Source organism: Aptenodytes forsteri, unplaced genomic scaffold, assembly GCF_000699145.1.
Source record: "Aptenodytes forsteri isolate BGI_AS27 unplaced genomic scaffold, ASM69914v1 Scaffold55, whole genome shotgun sequence".
Taxonomy (NCBI): Eukaryota; Metazoa; Chordata; class Aves; order Sphenisciformes; family Spheniscidae; genus Aptenodytes; species Aptenodytes forsteri.
Genome location: NW_008796063.1, coordinates 5,784,616 through 5,804,819, shown reverse-complemented (window position 1 = coordinate 5,804,819; position 20,204 = coordinate 5,784,616). Strand labels below are relative to the sequence as shown.

At 48.9% G+C, this 20,204-nt stretch overlaps 2 protein-coding genes across 3 annotated transcripts in view; one reads left to right on the top strand and one right to left on the bottom strand.

The window, feature by feature from the left end:
- Positions 1–14,829, top strand: part of ADAP1 (ArfGAP with dual PH domains 1) — a 50,878-nt gene extending 36,049 nt beyond the window's left edge. Inside the window, exons 4-10 of the mRNA XM_009286380.1 lie at positions 2,126–2,238; positions 4,556–4,702; positions 10,449–10,532; positions 13,143–13,205; positions 13,614–13,685; positions 14,131–14,359; positions 14,750–14,829. Of these exons, the coding sequence (XP_009284655.1) occupies positions 2,126–2,238; positions 4,556–4,702; positions 10,449–10,532; positions 13,143–13,205; positions 13,614–13,685; positions 14,131–14,359; positions 14,750–14,778 (737 nt within the window). The 3' untranslated portion in view covers positions 14,779–14,829. The remainder of the gene's footprint in view (positions 1–2,125; positions 2,239–4,555; positions 4,703–10,448; positions 10,533–13,142; positions 13,206–13,613; positions 13,686–14,130; positions 14,360–14,749) is intronic.
- Positions 14,830–17,817: 2,988 nt separating this feature from the next.
- GET4 (golgi to ER traffic protein 4) overlaps positions 17,818–20,204 on the bottom strand; it is a 13,373-nt gene continuing 10,986 nt past the window's right edge. For both annotated transcript variants that reach the window (XM_009286379.2, XM_009286378.2), the window contains one exon: positions 17,818–19,152. In XM_009286379.2, the coding sequence (XP_009284654.1) occupies positions 19,064–19,152 (89 nt within the window). In that variant the 3' untranslated portion in view covers positions 17,818–19,063. The remainder of the gene's footprint in view (positions 19,153–20,204) is intronic.

Below are 20,204 nucleotides of genomic sequence, written 5' to 3'. Positions count from 1 at the left end.
GTCCCATTTGTGTCTCTGGGCAGTGACATGGACTCGGTTGCTGCTGGGTCTGCCTGGCCGCAGGGAGCGGTAGGTTCATGGAGCGCAGGCAGCGGGGACTGCTGGATCTCACGGGGGGAGAGGTGCATGCTCTGCTTGTGCTGGCTCTCTCGTGCGAGCGAGCTGTAAATAACGCATGAGGGGGTATCCTTGCAGGCTCTGAATGGAAAACACCTGTGCCGGTTCCTGGGTGGCAGCGCACACCCATTCTGGGGGGCAGGGTGAGGCCCCGCATTTTAAAATACAGCCCTGCTGCAGCATATGCCCCATATAGAACAAAGAAACAAAGGAAAGCCTGCTGACAGCTTTAAATATTTCCACCGCTTCCATCTGCATCAAGTTATCAGCCTGTTTGCAGTCCCGCGTGCCAGCCGTCGGATGCGTCGGTCGGATTTATGGTGCTCTCTGCGGTTAGCATTCAGCATTAGCAGCAGCACGGGCTTTGCCGTTGCACTCATTTATGGCAGACGTCAACGGCTTTGCCTGGCGTTCAGTAAAGGTCTCTTTGAGGATCTAGAGAAAGTATTTGACTTAGAGTTTCGTAAGTCCAGACAGAAGAAACTGGTATTTTGACTATCAGCAAAGGTACATTTAGCTAGATGAGCGCTTTCCCTTTGGTTAGCATCTTTAGCTGTTGTCAACATCACTCTTTTCTTCCTGTCTTTTCTGATCATTAAATGTGTGTCTGTGTGTGTTTTCTGGTGCTTTAGGTTTTTATGGCATGGAAACATTTTATATTGCTTGTACCTATAGAGTCAGTGTTGAGGAGCTGGTTGAGGGATTTTTCTGCATCTTTTCATCTGTGGTTTAAATCAATCCTATATCAGGATGGACAAGTGAAAAGCAGGTTGAATGAGGAATTTCTGCACACCACTGGTTCGTAGCAGGCAGGCAAAGGAGAGGCTGCCCGCTGATTCCAGAGCCATTTCGCATATTAAAAAACTTTAGTTACTTAGCTGAAAGTTGTTACAAAACATACAATTTTTAACTTTAAAATCCTAGCTCCTGAGAGCCAATAACAAAAATCTTAACAAGTGTGAAACTAAGAGAGAAATCTAACACTTTTTCAATGGAAATTTTGTATAACTATATCTTAAATAGATGGAAGACAGCCATCAAACTGCTCTGTTAATATTCACAAAACTTGTATTGGACAGTTCTTGGAGTTTCTTTGTTTTGAAGCATTTAAAATAAAGGCGTCAATTAAACTTGTGAAATATGTTGTGGCTGCTGCAGGCTGCAGGAGGTGCTGGCAGTGATCAGCTGTAACTGCTTTTGTGATTTGAGGAGTTAAGATTTTTAGATTCTTTTTTCTCTCTCTCTGGCTCTTTTGAGTTTTAAATAAAGCACGTGTATTTTGAATAGCGTTCTTCCCAAGCAGCGAATCTACCCGTGGGACTGATACCCAGGGAGAGAGAAGAGGCACGTCACGGCCAGCCGGGCTGCCTGGCCGCAGTGCCTGGGGGCTGGAGGGACCCGCTCTGCGGGGAGAGGATGCCCAGTCTGGCTCAGTGGCTTTCTGAACCAAAGTGCCCTGAAGTCAGTGGGAGGAACTGCAAGCGTTTTCCGCTTTTTCCGTGTGAAAGACGTTATTTGTGACTTGCTGTGATACAGCCATCCGCCCTGAATGACTTTCCCTGCATGCACACACCCCGTTTTTAATTTTTTAGCAGCATCAACACAGGAGAACAGATCTCACCTGCCTTTCCCTTGCTGCAAAAGCGCTACTTAAGTAAGTTGAGCAGCATCCCTGGTGCTGGGAGCTGTGGCAGGGACACAGCCCTGCTCCTCAAGTCTTTGCCTGTGTTGTGGCGCGGGATGCACGGTGGAAATCCCCCTTTGCCTGCCACATTGCGGTGTCAGAGCGGGGACATCTGTGAAGCTCAAGCTGTTGGAAAAGAGCAAGAGTGGAGTGAGAAGGGCAAATCTGAAGGAGAAGGCCTGTTTTGTTCATGTCTTGAGCAACCCAGCCACACATTCGGTCTGCTTGTTTTAAAGTCGAAGCTCTTCTCCTTTTCTTTACCCTATCTCTTTTTTTAAATACAGTGTTTTATCCCTGGTTCTCAGCAATTGCTTTCTGCTGCAGGGTACCGAGAAGGATTTCTGTGGAAGAGAGGACGCGACAACGGGCAATTCTTAAGCCGAAAATTCGTGTTATCAGAGAGGGAAGGTGCACTGAAGTACTTCAACAAAAATGACGTGAGTACCTGGGATTGCTGTATGTGGACGGGGGACCGCAACTGTAAGAGCATCTTCGAACAAGTAATTCCTAGGCCACCATTTTATTTATAGTTTTACAGCTTTCATAAGCATTGAGTCCCTGATTACTCCAGGACAAGGGTGCCAGGTACAGCTTACCGGTGTTTTTAGTAGGGTTTGCTCTCGGTCCACCACCACTGTCATGGTGAGACCACCTAACTGGCCATTTTACACGTTCCTGCTCTGTTGAATCAATAAGGCTTTTCTTAAACCACCAATGAAGGGAGTTTTTCTCAGCTCTGGCTCTGCATCATCCAGCTGACGTGGGTTTCATATTTGTGAGTAGCTTGTGATGAAGGTATCACCACCTCATAGTGGTCACTGGGGTCTGAAACCTCCTTTGCATGGCATGGCAAGCAATCCAGAGGAAAAGCCCCCTGGTTTTCTGTTCCAGCGTCAAGCGGTGGAAGCATTTGTCTTTTTCCCCAGAGCACATTTCATTTATTGTAAGTGAGAAATGGAGCTATTACCATGAAAATTGCATTTGTGATGAATGGATAGACGCTTTACTATTCTGGTGTATATTCTGCACCACGTAATGGAGGAAGCCAAGGTGTTTTCTCTGACCATTGAGTCTCCCCTGAACATCGCAGCTGAGAGCAGCGCAGGCTGAGCCACCAGCCAGTTTTCTCAAGTAGTTGATGCAATTGTGGTGTCATGATGAGCCACGCCGTGCAGAGGAGGTGAACATCATAGAATAGAATCATAGAATCATTGAGGTTGGAAAAGACCTCTAAGATCATCGAGTCCAACCATCAACCCAACACCACCATGCCCACTAAACCATGTCCCTAAGCGCCTCATCTACACGTCTTTTAAATACCTCCAGGGATGGGGACTCCACCACTTCCCTGGGCAGCCTGTTACTTCCCTGGGCAGCCTGTTAAATCCAGCCACAGTTAAATCCTGTTAATCCAGCCACACTTCTCCACGCCTGGTGACCAGCTTCGATAGTGCTGTCTTCTCCTTCAGCTTGGTGTGGTGCAATTGCATCTCATGGACAGGAGAGAGCCAGTCATTACCAAGGGAGAAGTGAAAGTCCCAGCAGCCCCCATTCAGTCACTATTGACTGCTCCGGTAGTTTAAAGCTGCTTTGCTTTGTTGTTGACCATAGCTGTGGTGGAAATGGTGCTGTCTAGATGTGTCCTCTTTGCTGGGATTTCCCCACTGTGGTCACCCGTGGCAGCTGTGTGTCCACGGCAAGTCCCCAAGTTCCCAAAGCAGTGCTAGCATCTCCGCCAGCTCAGGGACTTCCGTGTGGTGCTGGGGACCACGGCACCACCGCACGACCTTCTGCTGGCCCCTGGCTGTGCCCTGAAACTGGTCTTATCAAGAGTCTAATCTTTATTTTTTGGGATGTTTTATTCACGCTTGCTAGTTCACTTCTCAGTGCAGTCCTGAAAGGGTGGTAAACTTCTAGAGATGTTTTGTAGGAAGACAACCGAGCTATAAAGCTCAAGTGACCTGCCACAGAGGGTGCAGGTGGGATTGGTGCCTGGGAGGGCCTGATCCAGGCTCACCGTTGAGCTAATCCACCCAAGAGGTGGGCTGTAAGTTGTATATTTGTCGCTCTGAAAAGAAAGTACCCAGTTTGGAGGGCAAACGGAGGAGCAGAGTCAGAAGCCAATGGCTCATGTGAGAGGATGGGACTGGTGGGGACATGGGCATGGTGCTCTGTGTCAGCCTAGCACCCAGGTCTGACATTGGCAAGGGGGATAATCTGCCATCTTCTCAAGCAAGGATGAACTGGCTGTGGGTGCTTGAGATACAGAAAGCATCCTGGCCTGTTAGTTAGCGGTCTGCATTTTTTATGTCTGGCTGAGTGGTTTTCTCTCTTCTTTGATAGTGCTCATCCCGCTGTAAATGCCGGTCACTTATCATTAGGTAAAGAGACCTAGGGGTCAGGAGACAGTTGAACAGAGGCAGAGACAGGAGGCATGGTGAAGATGCTTGTCTTTATAGCACAACGTCCTATCATGAGACCTGGCCTGTCCATCTTGCTTCTGCGCTGAAACCTTTCTCCCCTTGAACTCTACTGAATTTCACAGAAGAGCAGAGCATTTTCCTAGGCTGGCAGAAAGCACTTATTGCCGCCCGAGCAAAGTCTCTGATATCTCATCACCAGGCAGTTTTGTGGGCTGGGGGTTGTTTTTTTTTAGCTAATGGCCTCAATCAGGAGTTTTTTCTGACCAAGTGAACTGCTTTCTGGTTTGAAAGCCAATTCTCAGGTGTTTGCTCACTCAGCTGTGTTTTCCAGGCAAAAGAACCCAAAGCAATTATGAAGATTGAACATCTAAATGCGACTTTCCAGCCTGCAAAAATTGGGAACCCACATGGACTGCAGATCACTTACTTGAAGGACAATAGCACAAGGAACATCTTTGTCTATCACGAAGATGGCAAGGTGAGAGCGCGGAGGTAACAAGAAGTGTTGGGCTGTGGTCCTGGGGGTTGATGCTGCTCAGAGCCAGTCTGTGGCACACCAGGCTCTAACTGAGCTGGGCATTGCTGGGGGATGTGGGAGGGATGGGGGTACGGGATGCACAACCAGCTTTGAGCGTGTTTGTCATGTCCTTCCAAGCCAGAAGGTTGCAAACCATGTCTTCTAAATAACGAGATGCAAATGGAAGGAACTGCTGTTCCTCTGCTTGCAACTAGATGTAGGGGCAGAGACATTTTTAAGACAGGCCCCTTGGTGCCCGGAGAAGGAGACGGGGTGAATGGAGCAACGAAAGGTGAGCAGACTGGATCTAAGGACTCGCAAAAGGGGAGCAAACTGGATTGTGGGAGAAATGAGGAACTGGTTGTTTCTCTGCCTGTCTTGTACTTTCTAAAAGGCAAATCTGCATGTTTGTATTGAAATAAATCCCCTTGCTTCGATGCCCTCGTGCCTCTGAAGGGAGGTGTGAAGAAGAGGGCTCATGGGTCTGGGGTGGTCGTTTGCCACAGGAGGACAGCAGGGCACGGAGGCCAGGGCAGTGAGGGGGGTCCCAGCCCTCCTGGAGAGTGTCAGAGGGGACCCAGCCTGTGGGGCCACCGTGAAGAACAGCGGCAGTCACCACGCTGCCCCGTGGGTCTTGTCTCCATGGACTGGTGTCCATGCAGAGAGCAGACCGGGGTGAGTTTGCAGGGGTGCCATCTCACAGCCTTACTTTCATCTCTTTCCTCCTTTCTTCCCTCCCCCAAATATTTGGGGTTCCCCATAAAATATCAGCAGCCCTGGAGTGGCCACAAAATCAGAGCCTAAAGCTGTCATGTTCACGTCACATCTGCTTTCCTCTGGCCATCGTGGTGCTTTCACCCTTTGACGTTACATCCTGTTCAGCGCCCTGTCTGTCAGAGAGGCTTTCTGGGGGCGATCCCTCATGGACCGGCACGGCAGGGATTTGCGGGATTGTCTTGGTGCACAGCCCGTTCCCAGCTGTTCACCCAGGCACGTCGAGCCAGGCAGCCCTGCTAGGGATAAGCAGTCTGTGCTCATAGAAGAGTCGCTCCTCTCCAGACTGTATAAGCCAATAATGCCACCAAAACCCAAGATATTCTTCAGTTGCGGGTGAGCAAAGCTGATCTCGCCTCTGCTGCCGCTCAGGCTCCGGGTGCGGTGGAGCTGGATGATGCCTGTCGTGCTCGCAGGGCTGCGCTGCAGAGGCTGGATGCGGTTCCTGTGTAGTGCAGGCGCTCCTGGCAGGAGGAAATTAGCATCAGGTTGGGTTAATTAGTGGCATCGCCTGGTTTTGTACATGCACAGAAATGTGCATGTAATATGCATTCACACACATGCATATATACACATAATAGACATGCATAACAGATGGTCAGCCTGCCCTGGCCTCTCACACCCTGCAGCACCACAGGGTCTCGCTCCATGTGTTTGAGGGTCCTGGGGAGCTGCTTTGGCTGGGCTGCTCCCGAATTTACCCTCTCCTCCATCCGCTCCGCCTGGTGGGATATGCAAGTCTCATGGCGTGGAGTAGGCACCGCTCATCACCAGATGCTGCTTTAGCACAGCAAAGTATCACGTGGGTCGCTCTCAGGTACCTCCCTGGCCACAATTTAAACCGAAATAAGAGGAAGAAGCTCTTTCCTGTGAAAGCTGCATCCCACTGTCGTGCCTGTGTCTGTGGTTTGCTGGGCTTTGGTGGTCCACTCAGCCCAGCTGCAAGGAGCGGAGTCAGGGCTTTACTGTTATTTGGTTTTTGGGTTTAAAATGTTGAGCTTTCTGCTGGGGGCTCATGGAAGGAGCAGTCTCGCAGGTCTCACGTGGTTGCTCCTGCCTTCGTGTCGGTGGTTTGGCAGGACGTGTTCTGATGCCATCTGATAACGCCCTGGTTGAATTTCTTTTGACTTCCCTGAAATTGGTCTGCCCCTTTGGCTGAGCGAGGGCTGCAAGAAGATCACACCCTCTGGGGTAAGCTACCACCCTTTGGGACCGGAGGCAGCCCCGGGACTCACCTGCGGTCCCCTGCTGCCCTTTGCTCCTTCCCGTACTCCCCCAGCAGGCCCAGAGTGTCCCCTTGTACCCCAGAGGTGCTGCCTCTCCCTGATCCAAAGTGCTCGAGCCTGACTTAGGCTCCTGTCTCATATTTCTGGGGTTTGACCCCTCTGCGCCTAATCCTGTCACTGATCTGGCTGGCCTCCCACCAGGGCAGGGTTTGGGTTTGGTTTTTTTTCCGCTGAGGAGCTCGGCAGTAATCCAGAGCATCTCATGCTGTTCTCCGCTTGGCTATTCTGCTGCAATACCCCAGAAGAAAGCGGGCTTATCTCTCGGATGGGATAACCGCACGTGTGCTTATTCAACCCCTAAAACTGCTGGGAGAGCCCTGCCGCCCCAGCGGCATTTGCTGGAGTAAGGGACCCAAAGGGACAAAAGACAGACGGACGAAGCAGGTAGCCATGCTGCTGCCCCAGAGCTTCACGGGGTGGGATAGCATCATGCGACTTGGCTGGAGATGTATTTCCTGCGTGACCTCAGCCTGGTGGCTTCATCAGCTCCTCGGCGTGTCCTGACGGCAAACGAGAGACTGAAACCAGCCCCAGCACCCTGCTCAGAATGGGCATATCTGGGTGCTTTTGTGATGTGTGTGTCTAATAACAGCAGGCACCTGGAGGGGCAGGGCAAGATGTGTGTTGGGCTGTGACCATTTTAAAGGATGTTCTTGCGGTCCCTTGTTAGCACTTACCCGCCACCAGCCATACTGAGCCAGCCGGGGTGAAGCTGAGGCACCCGTCGGAGCTCGAGACTGATTCTCGGCGTGGGGTGACTCCTCCGTGTAGACTGTCCCGTGTCCTGGAGGCACCTGAACTGGTGCTTCTTGCGGAGGCTGTCCCTCCCGTGGGCACAAGGCTGGAACCAGCCTTTACCTGCCCCCAGACCTCCATCTGGGCGTGGGAGGCAGGAAAGCTGCAGAAGTGGATTTCCCACCGCTCTGAGCTCCTGTCTGGGGCTGAAGCTCCCTCTGCAGGACTTCTCCTGGAAGCCACAGCAGGAGCAGCTCGGAAAGCTGCAGCGTGCTGCTGCCATCCGTGGTGTTACCATCGCCCTTAGGATGCTCAGAGGTGGGCTGAATCTCCAGGAAAGGCCACTCTTTAGGGTGCAAATCAAGATCTTTGGATATTCTCTGGACAAATTAGCAAAAAGCTCTTCCCCAGTGCTCCTCCTTTCCTGAGCCACACCAGAAGCTTTCAGGATGGGAAGAGGTGGCGTGAGGGGATTGATCAGCAGCAGGAGTTGTAACAGAGGGGCTCATTCCTGGAGCCCCAGGGATTGATAAGCAGGAGGTACAGTGAGAAGAAGTTGCATTTTTATCTGGGGTTGTCAGTCTGAGACTGCCACGGCAATGTGGGTGGCTCTGGTGCAGGATGGAGAGACACCAAGGTGACATGCGGAGGGGGAGTCTGCGGTGGCACTGCAAGCAGACCAGGAGGAAGTTGAGAGCCTGGAAAAGCCATTTGCAAAGGTGCAGGCAGTAGTTCATTTTCTCTGCTTGCTCTGAGACATAAATCAGTGAAAGGAATCTCTGCTAAGGAGCTAATGAGATGACACCTTCCCATCTGAAAACACTGAGCAGTTTAATGTTGTTTTAATACATTTTTAATACATCAGATATAATCTCCTCGCTCTATCTGTGGCGTTGTTCATAATTATACACACAGAAAAAATTTAGCAACTGAGCCTTCTGGCTTTCCATAGGCAGGTACAGGTTTGTATAAAGAAAGGTGGTGGTGCCCCTTCCTCCAGCGATGGACGATCAATACTCCGAGAAGAAATCGACTGTTGGAAGTCAATGAGGATTTCAGCCTCTGCTTTTCTGCAGGGTGAAACCCTGTCTCGCATCACGATCGAGGAGGAGACCTGCATATATATATATATATAGCCATCCACTTGGTGACTGTACGAAATATCAACATTTTAATGTTACAGCTTATTTTTCATTACCTCCAGCCTGGTTTGGTCATCACTAACTTCAGGAGCCAGTTCCACTCGCTGATCCTCTTTGTGCTGCTATCTGGGGTCTGCTTAGCTGCTTAGCATAGGAAAGCAAGTGATAAGTAAGTAAAACCTCAGACAAGCAGGTCAGAGTTTTCCAAAACACTGTTTGTGTATGTCCTATTACGGGTTTGGGGTTTTTTTTTCCCTTCAACTTGAAGTAGATTAACAAGCCAAAGCAAAGCGTTTGAACTTTTAAAGGGTGGCTGTTTGCCACGTTAGACCATTTTTGAGACACCTCAAATTCGACTCCTTAAAAGAGATCTCAAAAAAATTACAAAAAAAAAACCCTCCCCCCCCGCCAAAATCATTTTTGAAGCATAAAAAACTTTAAATCTTATTGAAGGCCGACTTCTACTTTGATATGGTCTTTCCTACGCTACAGCAACCTCACCTGAAAGCTTGACAGTGTTTATTTTAGGATCAAGTCTGGCTCATTGAACCTGTCCCTGATGTGTGAAGCTTAATGTGCGTTAATGACAGCCGGATAGTTCAGCATCCATCTCCCCGCAGCTCAGCATCCCGGTGTGGGCAGCTGTTACGTCTCCCTTCCAACATGCCTTTCCTTTGCCCATACCTTTTGGCCACAAGGCAGTTATTTGGGAGCTCCCTGTGCAGATCACTTACTTAAAATTAATGTGGCATTTCTCAGTGAAACCTTCAAAAAAGCACCCAGTGCAGCACAAGGTCTGAGGGTCTCACCAGAGACAAATGAACAGATGAGTTTAAAAACAAGTAAGTTATAAAGCAACTATTTCAGAGGGAAAAAAACCACCAAAAAAACAGAGAGAGATTTCTGGCAAGGAGAGGTAGAAGTGCCAGAGCATCTGGGAATTGAGCTGGGACTTCAGTGTCACTGTGGTTGTCCCTAGAGGACTCATGGATGTGACTGATAGACTGGAGTACAAAGATAAACAGACAATTGGCCACTCTTTTAGCAAAACACTGAAATATGTTGCTAAGGCCTCAAAATTTGGGTGGGATTCAGGCATTCCTCTCATGTCCTGCGCACAGTCAGCTTGTGGCTGCCGGAGGGACCGGGCAGGCAGGGGGCTGGCTGCAGGGGTGTTGGGCTGGCTTTGCACCCAGCCACCACGAGCCGAGCAATGTTTATAGGGTCAAACTCAATGCTGGGCTCGATATCTCAAATCCTGATTTGATGCTGGTTTTGCCAGTTCAGAGACATGCTTAAATCCTTCCCTCTGCAGAAAGCCCCTTGGTGCTCACTGGGGTCTGCAGAGCTCCGTGCATGTCTTGAAGCCTGGGACAGTGGCTGGATGTTCCCCATCCTTCACCCGTTTGCTGCCCTCTTTTATGTCTGTATTGTTTTTTTTTTTTAGGACTGCCGCTAAACTGCACCCTGTCACTTGGGACAAAGTGATGGGAGAGACGAAACGCAGCAGGATCACGTTATTTTATGTGCAGGCTACGTTACTCACTATGCTTTTCTTTCTCGTTATTAGGAAATAGTGGATTGGTTCAACGCCATCCGGGCAGCACGTTTTCATTACTTACAAGTGGCATTCCCTGGAGCCAGCAGGACTGCCGCTAAACTGCACCCTGTCACTTGGGACAAAGTGATGGGAGAGACGAAACGCAGCAGGATCACGTTATTTTATGTGCAGGCTACGTTACTCACTATGCTTTTCTTTCTCGTTATTAGGAAATAGTGGATTGGTTCAACGCCATCCGGGCAGCACGTTTTCATTACTTACAAGTGGCATTCCCTGGAGCCAGCGACGTTGATGTGAGTTTTCCTGTGGTTGGGTTTTTTTTTTCTTCTCTAGAGACGAAACGCAGCAGGATCACGTTATTTTATGTGCAGGCTACGTTACTCACTATGCTTTTCTTTCTCGTTATTAGGAAATAGTGGATTGGTTCAACGCCATCCGGGCAGCACGTTTTCATTACTTACAAGTGGCATTCCCTGGAGCCAGCGACGTTGATGTGAGTTTTCCTGTGGTTGGTTTTTTTTTTTTCTTCTCTTGCTCATTTTTAGCATCTTGTTACCAAGCTGGAAGGCTTGGAGAGTGCTCCATCCTTCAGAGTGTTTTACAGTTACTGGGCTGAAATTATTGTGGTGGGCTGTAGAGCCCACGTGCAGCACCTGTTACCAACATCCAGCCTTGGAAACCGTGCGTGTGTGTGCATGCACATGTTCACACTCAAAATGTGAGTCGTGCGTATGAGTAACTCCAGCGCTGTCACGCGTACAGAAGCCGTAAGTGTCTTTCTTAAGGATTATTGCTGTAATATCAAAAGCTGAAACAAAGGCTGGAAGGTAGAAAAGTTGAAGGCAAAAGAGTGTCAGTGCCGTATCCAAGCCTCTGGGATGAGTTCTTGTGTGCAGGCCAATGCAGCCTGTCTTATGAATCTCTGCCTTGCATTTTCTGGGAGCTGGGACTGCTAATTGCATTATCTTTTGCTAATATAATACTAGAGGCTGTATTAGTGCAAGCTGACAGTAAGTGTCTTGTATTGCAATTGCTGTGTAATGTCACTGGTTCTGGACTTTTTGTTGTTGTTGGTTACTCTGTTACCTCCTTGACTTCGTAGATTTTGAAATCTAATTGCATTACCTGCCTTCTATTAATTACCTGGGAGGGGTCCAGTGGTGGTCTGGGGGCTGGCTCTGGGCTGCAGGGTGGCTCTGTCCTGCGGCTACCCATGCACCCCAAGGACCCACTGGAGCCAAACCCTTCCTGTTGGACCCATGCACCAACATCAGCTGCCCCAGATCATCCTAATCCCTGGGGAGAATGAGGGGAGGAGAAAGAAGAACGGTCCTACAGCTGGTGATCCTTGGCATGAGGGACTTCAGACCGTTTTCTGATAAGAAGTTAAACTGGGCAGATACGAAAAAACCGTAAGAGCCTTGTTAGCCGGCTATAGTACAGTTGCTGTGCAGCATATACTTTCCTTAATCATTTATCCCCCTCTCCATATCCTCTACTTCTGTTAAAGTTGGTTGGCACATCTGAATCAAATTGCCCCCAAAAACCCCACAGACCTTAACAGAGTTGCCATTTGTCCAGCAGTTGGTGAGAGGGTGTACATGCTCCCCCCCTGACAGTGTCAATGGGAGATAAACTATTTATACTTCTATTTATCATCTCCTTCTCATCAGTTATTCTTTGGGGGAAAACAGAGGAGTGTAACGTTTAGCGAGGTTTAATTCATGAGCACAACCCCTTGGAGCATTCAGCTTGGGGACAACTCTGCAGAGATTGCGTTATGTACGCGAGGTAGCTCAGTCCTGGGTGTTGCCATCATTTGCATCTAATTTGTGGTTCCTTTTCCCTGCCAGAGAGATGAAAAGGTGTTAAACTTAAACAGGAGCCAGGTTAAATGCAGTAGAGAGGTATAAATTGCTCACACCACCCTAAGGATGCCCAGGCTGCCTCTGCAGCTCCCAGGGAGTGAGGCTCTCCAAAGAATGCTTCGGGGACACGTCTCCAGGGTGGAGGAACCTCTCCGAGCTGAGGGTGATGAGCTCCTTGCTTAGCAAAGAGTCCTCAGCCTTGTCCTGGGAACCAAATGCTGGGGCTACGAATGCTGCAGAGCCCTTTGCTGCCTGCGACGAAGTGTCCAAAATGAAGGTGCTCCCAGCCGCTGTGGAGCGGCTGTGTGATTCTTTGGGCTGCTGTATTTTGGGGTGTCTTTGCCCTACAAGCACACGCCTGCTTGACCAGAGCTGCTGTTGGGCAGAGGTAGGTGTTGCAGGAGTGCAGTTTGGCAAGTGGAGCCGTTAATAACCTGTTTAAATGAAAGGCAGGAGCAGGGGCAGGGAGGCAGAGCGGCGCTTGGCCAGGCTTGTCGGCCCCATTTTTGGTGAGACTCATCATCTCTCATGAGGCTTTTAGAGGCATCTGCAAAGATCTCGCAGCTACAGGCTTGTCTTCACTAAGCAGCGTTAAAAATATCCCTGGTGCTGGTAACTGTTGTCAGCAATATCTGCAGGAAGGGGGAGTGCGCAGGCAGCGTGTGTTAATGGGGTTTTAAAGGCAAATTATACTTTGGGGCTTACGTGAGGAGCTCCAACTGCGTCTGGTGGAGGAGATGCATCACCAGAGCTGACTGGTGAAGTGGGATTTGGCCCAGGGGCTTCTCCTGGAGGCTGGTTGCTTTGCTGGCAGTGTTCAAAGATGCTTCATGTTTCTGCACCCGCCTCTTCTGAGGACTTTGGAGAAGTGGGACCGAAATGTTCAGCCAGAGCTGTGTTGGGTGGGCTTGGGGCCGGGGGCGAGCTCGGCGTGGGCTTTCCTTCCAGTGACCCCCCAGCCCAGCCCCACGCACCTGGTGACACCCCCAGCTCCCTCCATCTGACGCTGCTCTCTTTTCTCTCTGGTTGCTCCAGCTGGTGCCAAAGCTTTCTAGAAACTACCTGAAGGAAGGGTACATGGAGAAAACTGGGCCAAAGGTAGGATATAAAATGTTTCTGCAGTCCCTCTAAACACGAGTCTTGCTCTGTATGGTGCTGAGAAGGGTCTGCCGGTGGCACAAACCCACCCTCGCCGGAGAGGCAAAGCCTTAACACCGTGAATGCATTAATACACATTCCCCACCTGGAAGCAAACGTTAAAAAATCCAGAACCACTTCACAGACCAACCACTCCATCTCCCCTCTCACTGCCCATTCCTGCAAGCTTACCTGGTATAGCTGGCCCAGAGCCTGGCTGTGGTGGCTCGCGGTGGCCCAGAAGCTGCCTGTCCCCAACTCCCCCAGCCCATTGGGCTCCTCCGAGTGCCTTGATACTCCTGGGTCATGCCCGGTAAGCAAGGAGCTGTGCTGCTTTGGTGTGTGATCTGACATTTTCTGACTCTTCAGCAAACAGAGGGATTCAAGAAGCGATGGTTCACCATGGATGACCGACGGCTCATGTATTTCAAAGATCCCCTGGTAAGCTGAAGGTGCCTGGGCTGTCTGTTGGGAATTATCTGCAATAATAATAATAATAATGATGATAATAGTATGCAGTGAAGCTCAGGCTGGTGGGAGAGCCAAGAGGGCACTGAGCTGTCACTGCTCGGTGGATCTGCCTGGTGTCCAGCGTGCAGTAGCCCCATGCACAGATATTCACCAAAAATGCTTTGGAAACCCTGTGCATCAGCTGCAGATTTTTCTGCAGCTGAATTTTGGATCCCTGGTGTTCGTCCCATATCGTGGGTGCCCCTGGGAGGAGCTGGAGTGAGGCTTCGAGGGGTGGCTGGTGCTTTCGGTGTTTGGCTATTGCACTTTGCTGATGGGGCTTCTGGATGGTGCAGGGTGAGCCGTGTCCTGGCTGCCTGGGACGCAGAGCTCCCCTTCACAATCGTGCCTGCCTGACTGCTCCACTGCCTCCTAGGATGCCTTTGCTAGAGGGGAAGTTTTTATTGGGAGCAAGGAAAACAGCTACAAGGTCCTGGAAGGGCTCCCGCCGTCCACGCAAGGAAACCACTGGCAGCACGGGATAACCATCGTCACCCCGGATCGGAAATTCCTCTTCGCCTGCGAGACGGAGGACGACCAGCTGGAGTGGATTACGACTTTTCAGAAAGTTATAAGCCGGCCGATGCTGCCTCAGGAATATGCAGGTGTGTGTGCTGGAGGTCAGCCTCGGCCCGTTTATTTCCTGTGCGTTGGAGGATGGGATGGTGGGAGAAGGATTGGGGATGCAGCAGCATCGCTCCCTCCCGTGCGGTGTGAGCGGGGCAGCCCTTCCCCGCCCGGGGGAGGATGCAAAGGCTGTCCAAGCAGAGAGGGACTCACATTGGGAGGAGGGTGGTATCCTTCCCTCTTCATCGCCTCTGGCCTGATGTCCACGGTGCTATAAGGATGGTCGGTCACCCAGTTATAAGGATAATCGGAGCCAAGGAGCATCGGCAAGAGAAGGACCGTCCGCAGGGTGGGCTTGCGCCGGGCTGTCGCCGCCTGCCAGTGCGTGTCCTGGTTTTAACTCTATTTTCTCTGTTTTTTTCTTTCAGTGGAAGCCCATTTCAAACATAAACCTTAGCTGGGACTGGCTGGGCAGACCTGAGGAGTGAGCTTCTGTTTACAACACAACATGGTTTTATTTGAAATGTTAAAAATAATGAATAATAATAATAATAACAGTAATAATAATAATAATACGTCCCTTTCCCCTCATCATTCACTTGATCATGTCAGAAACCAAGAAGGGTGGCAGCGAAACGTCGGAGAAGATGCTGATCCAACCCGAAACTCGGCTCTGTGGCTGCGCTGCTGGGGGACGGGTGGTCCCCGCAACCCCGTCACCCCACACCCACTGAAAGGGGTGTCCCACCCGGCTTCGGCGGGATGGCGAAGACTGTTGGTGGCGTGTCTCGGGGGGAGATGGGGCTTTTCCCCACGAGCTGGTCCATGCAGGCTGGAGCTGGGCATCCCCGCAGCCCCGGCTCTCCACCAGCCCTTTCCCCAGGGGGCTGCGAGTCCCTGAGCGGTGACATCCTCGTGGGATGCGAAGCACCAACCTGGAAACACCCGAAATGGTGATGTGCGAAATGGCTGAGCCTCCCGACAGCATCGGGGCAAACGATAGGTAAATTACCTCGCCTGGGGAGCAGTGGTGATGCTGTACCCAGGCCAGGGTCAGACGGGAATAGAAATAGAGGAAATTGGCATCGTTGGCCTTGTCCTCGTTATCTTCTTAACAAAGGGCACAGAGAAGGGGTGCTCGGTGCAGATGGAGCAGCGTTGCCCCCCCCCAGTCCTGGGGCCCTGCAAGGGAAAGGGGGACACGGAGCCACGAGGCAATGCCAAGGGAGCAAAGATTTTAGGGTCACTGTCCAGCTGTGCCCGTGTTCCCCAGGTTCCTGTTTCATGGTCTGGGGGGGTTCACCCTATTTCGGGAGCCCAGTGCGGGTTGGACAGGGTTGAGCTTTAGGTGCAGTTTTACTGACAGGCACCATAAAAGCCCCTCCTGCCCCCCCCCCCGGCAGGCGCATCCCCCTGGCCGACAGCACGTTGCTTCTCCAAACTGGTGGTTGCACTTTTTTTCCCCCCCCCAATAATTCTCTTAATTTTTTTTGTTGATTTTTTTGACGTTTCAGCGCTGTGTTGAGCACTGTAATTCCGGCAGTCGGGGCAGGTGGGCTGGGACCTGCACACCATGTGCTGGATTTTTACCCAAAAATGAAATTTCTAGTGTCCGCTGAAGTACCAGCCCCGGACACTGACCTGTCCGACGTGTTTCTTACGTTGGTGTGTGTAAATGAGAGCATCTCATCGGCTGTACGCATTCGTTCTGTCACTGGTAAGACAACTGTGGTACTAAATGTCATTTGAACCAATAAATTATTATGTCCGAGCCGTGGCTGTGTCGTGCTGGGGCAGGGGAGGCGAGATGGGGTTGAAAAAACAACAAATTAAAACAAGTAGGTGAGGGTGCCGGCAGAGCCCTGGGGGTGCGGGACACCCACAAAACCATCTGCCCCCCTCCCCAGGGCTGCCCAGTGCCGGGGGGGGGAGGGGAGCTGCACACGTGTGTGTGTGTGTGTACATCAGGTAAATATATTTCATGCTAACTACACACACATATTTATGTATATTATATAACATAATCTATATTATCCTTATTTGTGTGTGTGTGTGTATTATATAGTGTACATTGTATGTATTTTATATATAGTAATATTTTATATCTGTATGCACACACATACACAAAAGAAATTGCTATTTCTTAGGAATGTAGAAATAAATTCTATGAGTTGTTGACTATTCACAGACACAACTATGAACTGTGCATGGTAGATAGAGCATAATATAAACTACACGTGTGTGTGTGTATATGAGCTGAACATAGTTCATATGAACACAGGCATGTATATATGTAGCTATCATTAGACATATATATTTAATTTACAAATATATAAGCAAAATGTATTTCATACACGCACGTCTATATCGAGACATTCCTATAATTGCAAATTTATAAAATATTTATTATATACACCTGTGCATGCTTTGTATATAGGTATAAAGTATATAATTTATAAATGTTATACATTTAAATGTATTGCATATAAACATCATACATATATCCACATGCATAAGCGTATGCATAACTATAGCTAGATAGATGTTTAATTTATATTAAAAGTATTTATAAATATGTATTTTACACACACAGTCACTCACACTTACTTAAAAACCCAGGCGTGTCAGAAGCAGGGAGGGAACAGGCTGGGCTAGTTGTTTGTGTTTATAGCTAGCTATAAAGACTGTTTCTGTGTGTGTATAATTAAGAGTATTAATATTATAAATGATATGCTATACACTTATTTAATTATAAATTATTATATACACAAAAGGCTGTTCATATGTGTGTGCATACACACGTGTGTATCTATAGATGTATTTTATACACACACATATATTCTGCATCTACCATTGTAATTATTGAATGTGTTTTGTACGTAGGGCCACACCTGCCTTGTGGCAGCGGCACAGCTGCCTGTGGGCACACTGCAGGCTCAGCCCGCGCCCCGCGACCGGCAGCAGACCAGCAGCAGTAGCACAGGGTCCCTGGCCCTGGGGTGCTGCCCTCCCGGCAGGGCTGGGGGTCGGGCTGGGCGCATGCAAGGTTGCTGCAGCCCAGACCTGGCAGAGGTGAGGTGAACATGTAAACTCACTTTTAGCCATATATGCAGGACATGGGGGGGGGCCGTTGCTGCCAGACACCTGTGGACACCTTAAACTGCCCCAAGACAGGCACGTTCTCTGGCAGCCAAAGGCCATGAAGTGACGTGGCTCTTACCCACTGCCGGCGTCCTGGATCATTTATTAAATGTCTACAGCATCATCCCAGGTAGGGGGTTCTTCCCTAAACTTGCTGCAAATCAAAGCAATCTACACCTGCCCCAGACATTACAATACCCGACTAAAACTATGCCCTTACTGCACAGAGGTAAAGCTGCAGCACTAAGGTCTGAGCGACCCATGGTCAAATGCAGAGGCAGGGGGGAAAAATAGCAAGGAAAGTAAGAAAGATCTCTGCTCATAAAACTCTTAGAAAGCAGCAATATCACACATCCTGGTATAAAGTGTTTATTTGAGACTTCACAATTAACACAGTCTTCCTTTCAATGCCTTTTCTTTTTCATACAGTCAATAAATTTCTATTAATCCCTCCCTCCCCCATGCATGATTGCTGTTTATTAATCTAAGCCTTTTTATTTTCATCGTGAAAAAATAAAGCGTTTCCCCACCATTTCATCTGTTCACTGTACCACTGACATCCGCTGCGCTGCATTAGAGGAGGAGATGTAGAACGGCTATGCCTACCGCTGGGGTTGAAGTTACTTCATTATTTATTGATTTTTTCTTTTTTACAGAAAGTGTTAAATGAATCAATCACCCAAGAAAAATAAATATATCATAAAGAACCAGAAGTTCTGCAGTATCCCTTTTCTTTACATACAGCTGCAGTTCAAACACATACGTTGCTCGCGGCAAATCATTTCATTCACTGTAACGCCCTTGCCTTTACGTATGGTTGTGAACTTGCACTGGAAAAGAATCTGTTCCAAAGGAGTAGAGCCACGAGCCAAATTTTTATACCTAGGCAAGAGAGATCCACATGGAAGCCAATTACCTGTGATCCACTGATCAGCTTTTACTCAAGAGCAATTCAATCTTGTGCTTTTCAGGAAGTATCAGCTAAACACACGCGTGGGCTCGGCCCGAGCCAGACCTTAAGGAGAGTGAAAGGCAGTATGAATGGCGTGCATGTTACTCACGGCAGTGGAAGCAAGTTCTTGGTATCAGTCTCTTGGATGTGCATCTCAAATTATGCTGCTTGGCTCATCTCGCAGTACTTTTGGCACCAGCCTCGCAAATAAATTATTCAATTGATCACCCTCCCTTTCGAGATCTTCCTTGGAGGTGGCAGAGGTCAAGGAGGCTTTCTCGTAACAAAGGTGGTATTGGGTAGGCCGTGAAGTACAAGACCCATATTTATGCTTTATTGAATTACTGTGCAAAAGGGAATACTGCATTAGAAACCATAGAAGACTATATTTTAATCAAAGTCACCAGCCGCTGTATCGGAAACCTGCTAACAATTGCTCCGATTCATTCGTTTGGCTACTTTTTGTTGGTTTCTTTCTTTTTTTACATAAATAATATAGACCGAACATTATAAACATTTCAGCAACCATTTCTAAAAGACCGGAGGAGCCCTTTTAGGCGCCAAGAAACAACTGCAGGATTCAAATTCCAAAACTGTCTTTGGAGTCATCGAATCATCAGATTTACACGGCACCCAATGACAACAACATTCAGTCGAGCTCGATAGGACTGCTATCTTCCTGACCATCTTCTGTGTCATCATCTTCTCCAGTTCCCATCAGACTGTTTAAAAGGTTTCCTAGAATAAAATACAGGACAGTCAAAATTTCTAGTTTTACATTCTCATCTCAAAAACTTTAACTATTCTCCTACCATCCTGCTAGGGTGCAGATTTCAAGAATGAAAAAAATGTTTTTTTTTCTGAAGGAAAAGAGTCTCAGCAGTACATCAGTATTCCCACACTGGTTTCCATTAAGAATTTATCGATTTGGGAAGCTGTATTTTGATACTGGTCCTTCTCTAAGAGTACACTGGAGAAACCCTGCTAAAGTCGCATACTTCATGTACTATAGTTGCAGCATGAGAGAAAAGAAAAAAACCCAACCAAATGAGGAAAGACACACCTCCAGCCACGAAACCGTCAAAAACCAGCAATGGTCTGCATCATGCTATAAAGAAACTGTTTGAGGCATTTATGCGTTCTCCCTGTTTCATTCAATTTAAAGACACTTGAATTGCTGAAAAGCTGTTATTTACATATGGGATCTATGACGCTCATGTTTTTCATCAAACTTTGGGTATCCATGAAGTGACATTTGCAGGTAAAGCTTCAATTCAGTTTACAAACAGAGAAACTTAGTTCTCAAGGAAAAACATTCGATTTCACAAAAGTAATCCAGTTCAATTTGCTCACATTTTATTCAAGAGCCAGGAAATGAGGGCTGAATTTCTCTATTCCCTTTCATTTCTTGTAGAAGGGCAGTATTAATTTCAGAACTTCTACTTTGGGAACATTCATTTTATATCTAGACTGGTTAGATCTCTACCAAAGCCCTAGACTTGACTTAAAGAAAATCAGCCACTGCAGTCTGAGGAAATACAGGCTGGGGGATGAAGGGATGGAGAGCAGCCCTGCCAAGAAGGACATGGGGGTACTGGTGGATGAAAAGCTGGACATGAGCCAGCAATGTGCGCTCGCAGCCCAGAAGGCCAATCGTATCCTGGGCTGCACCAAAAGAAGCGTGGCCAGCAGGTCGAGGGAGGGGATTCTGCCCCTCTGCTCTGCTCTGGTGAGACCCCACCTGCAGCACTGCGTCCAGCTCTGGAGCCCTCAGCATAAGAAAGACACGG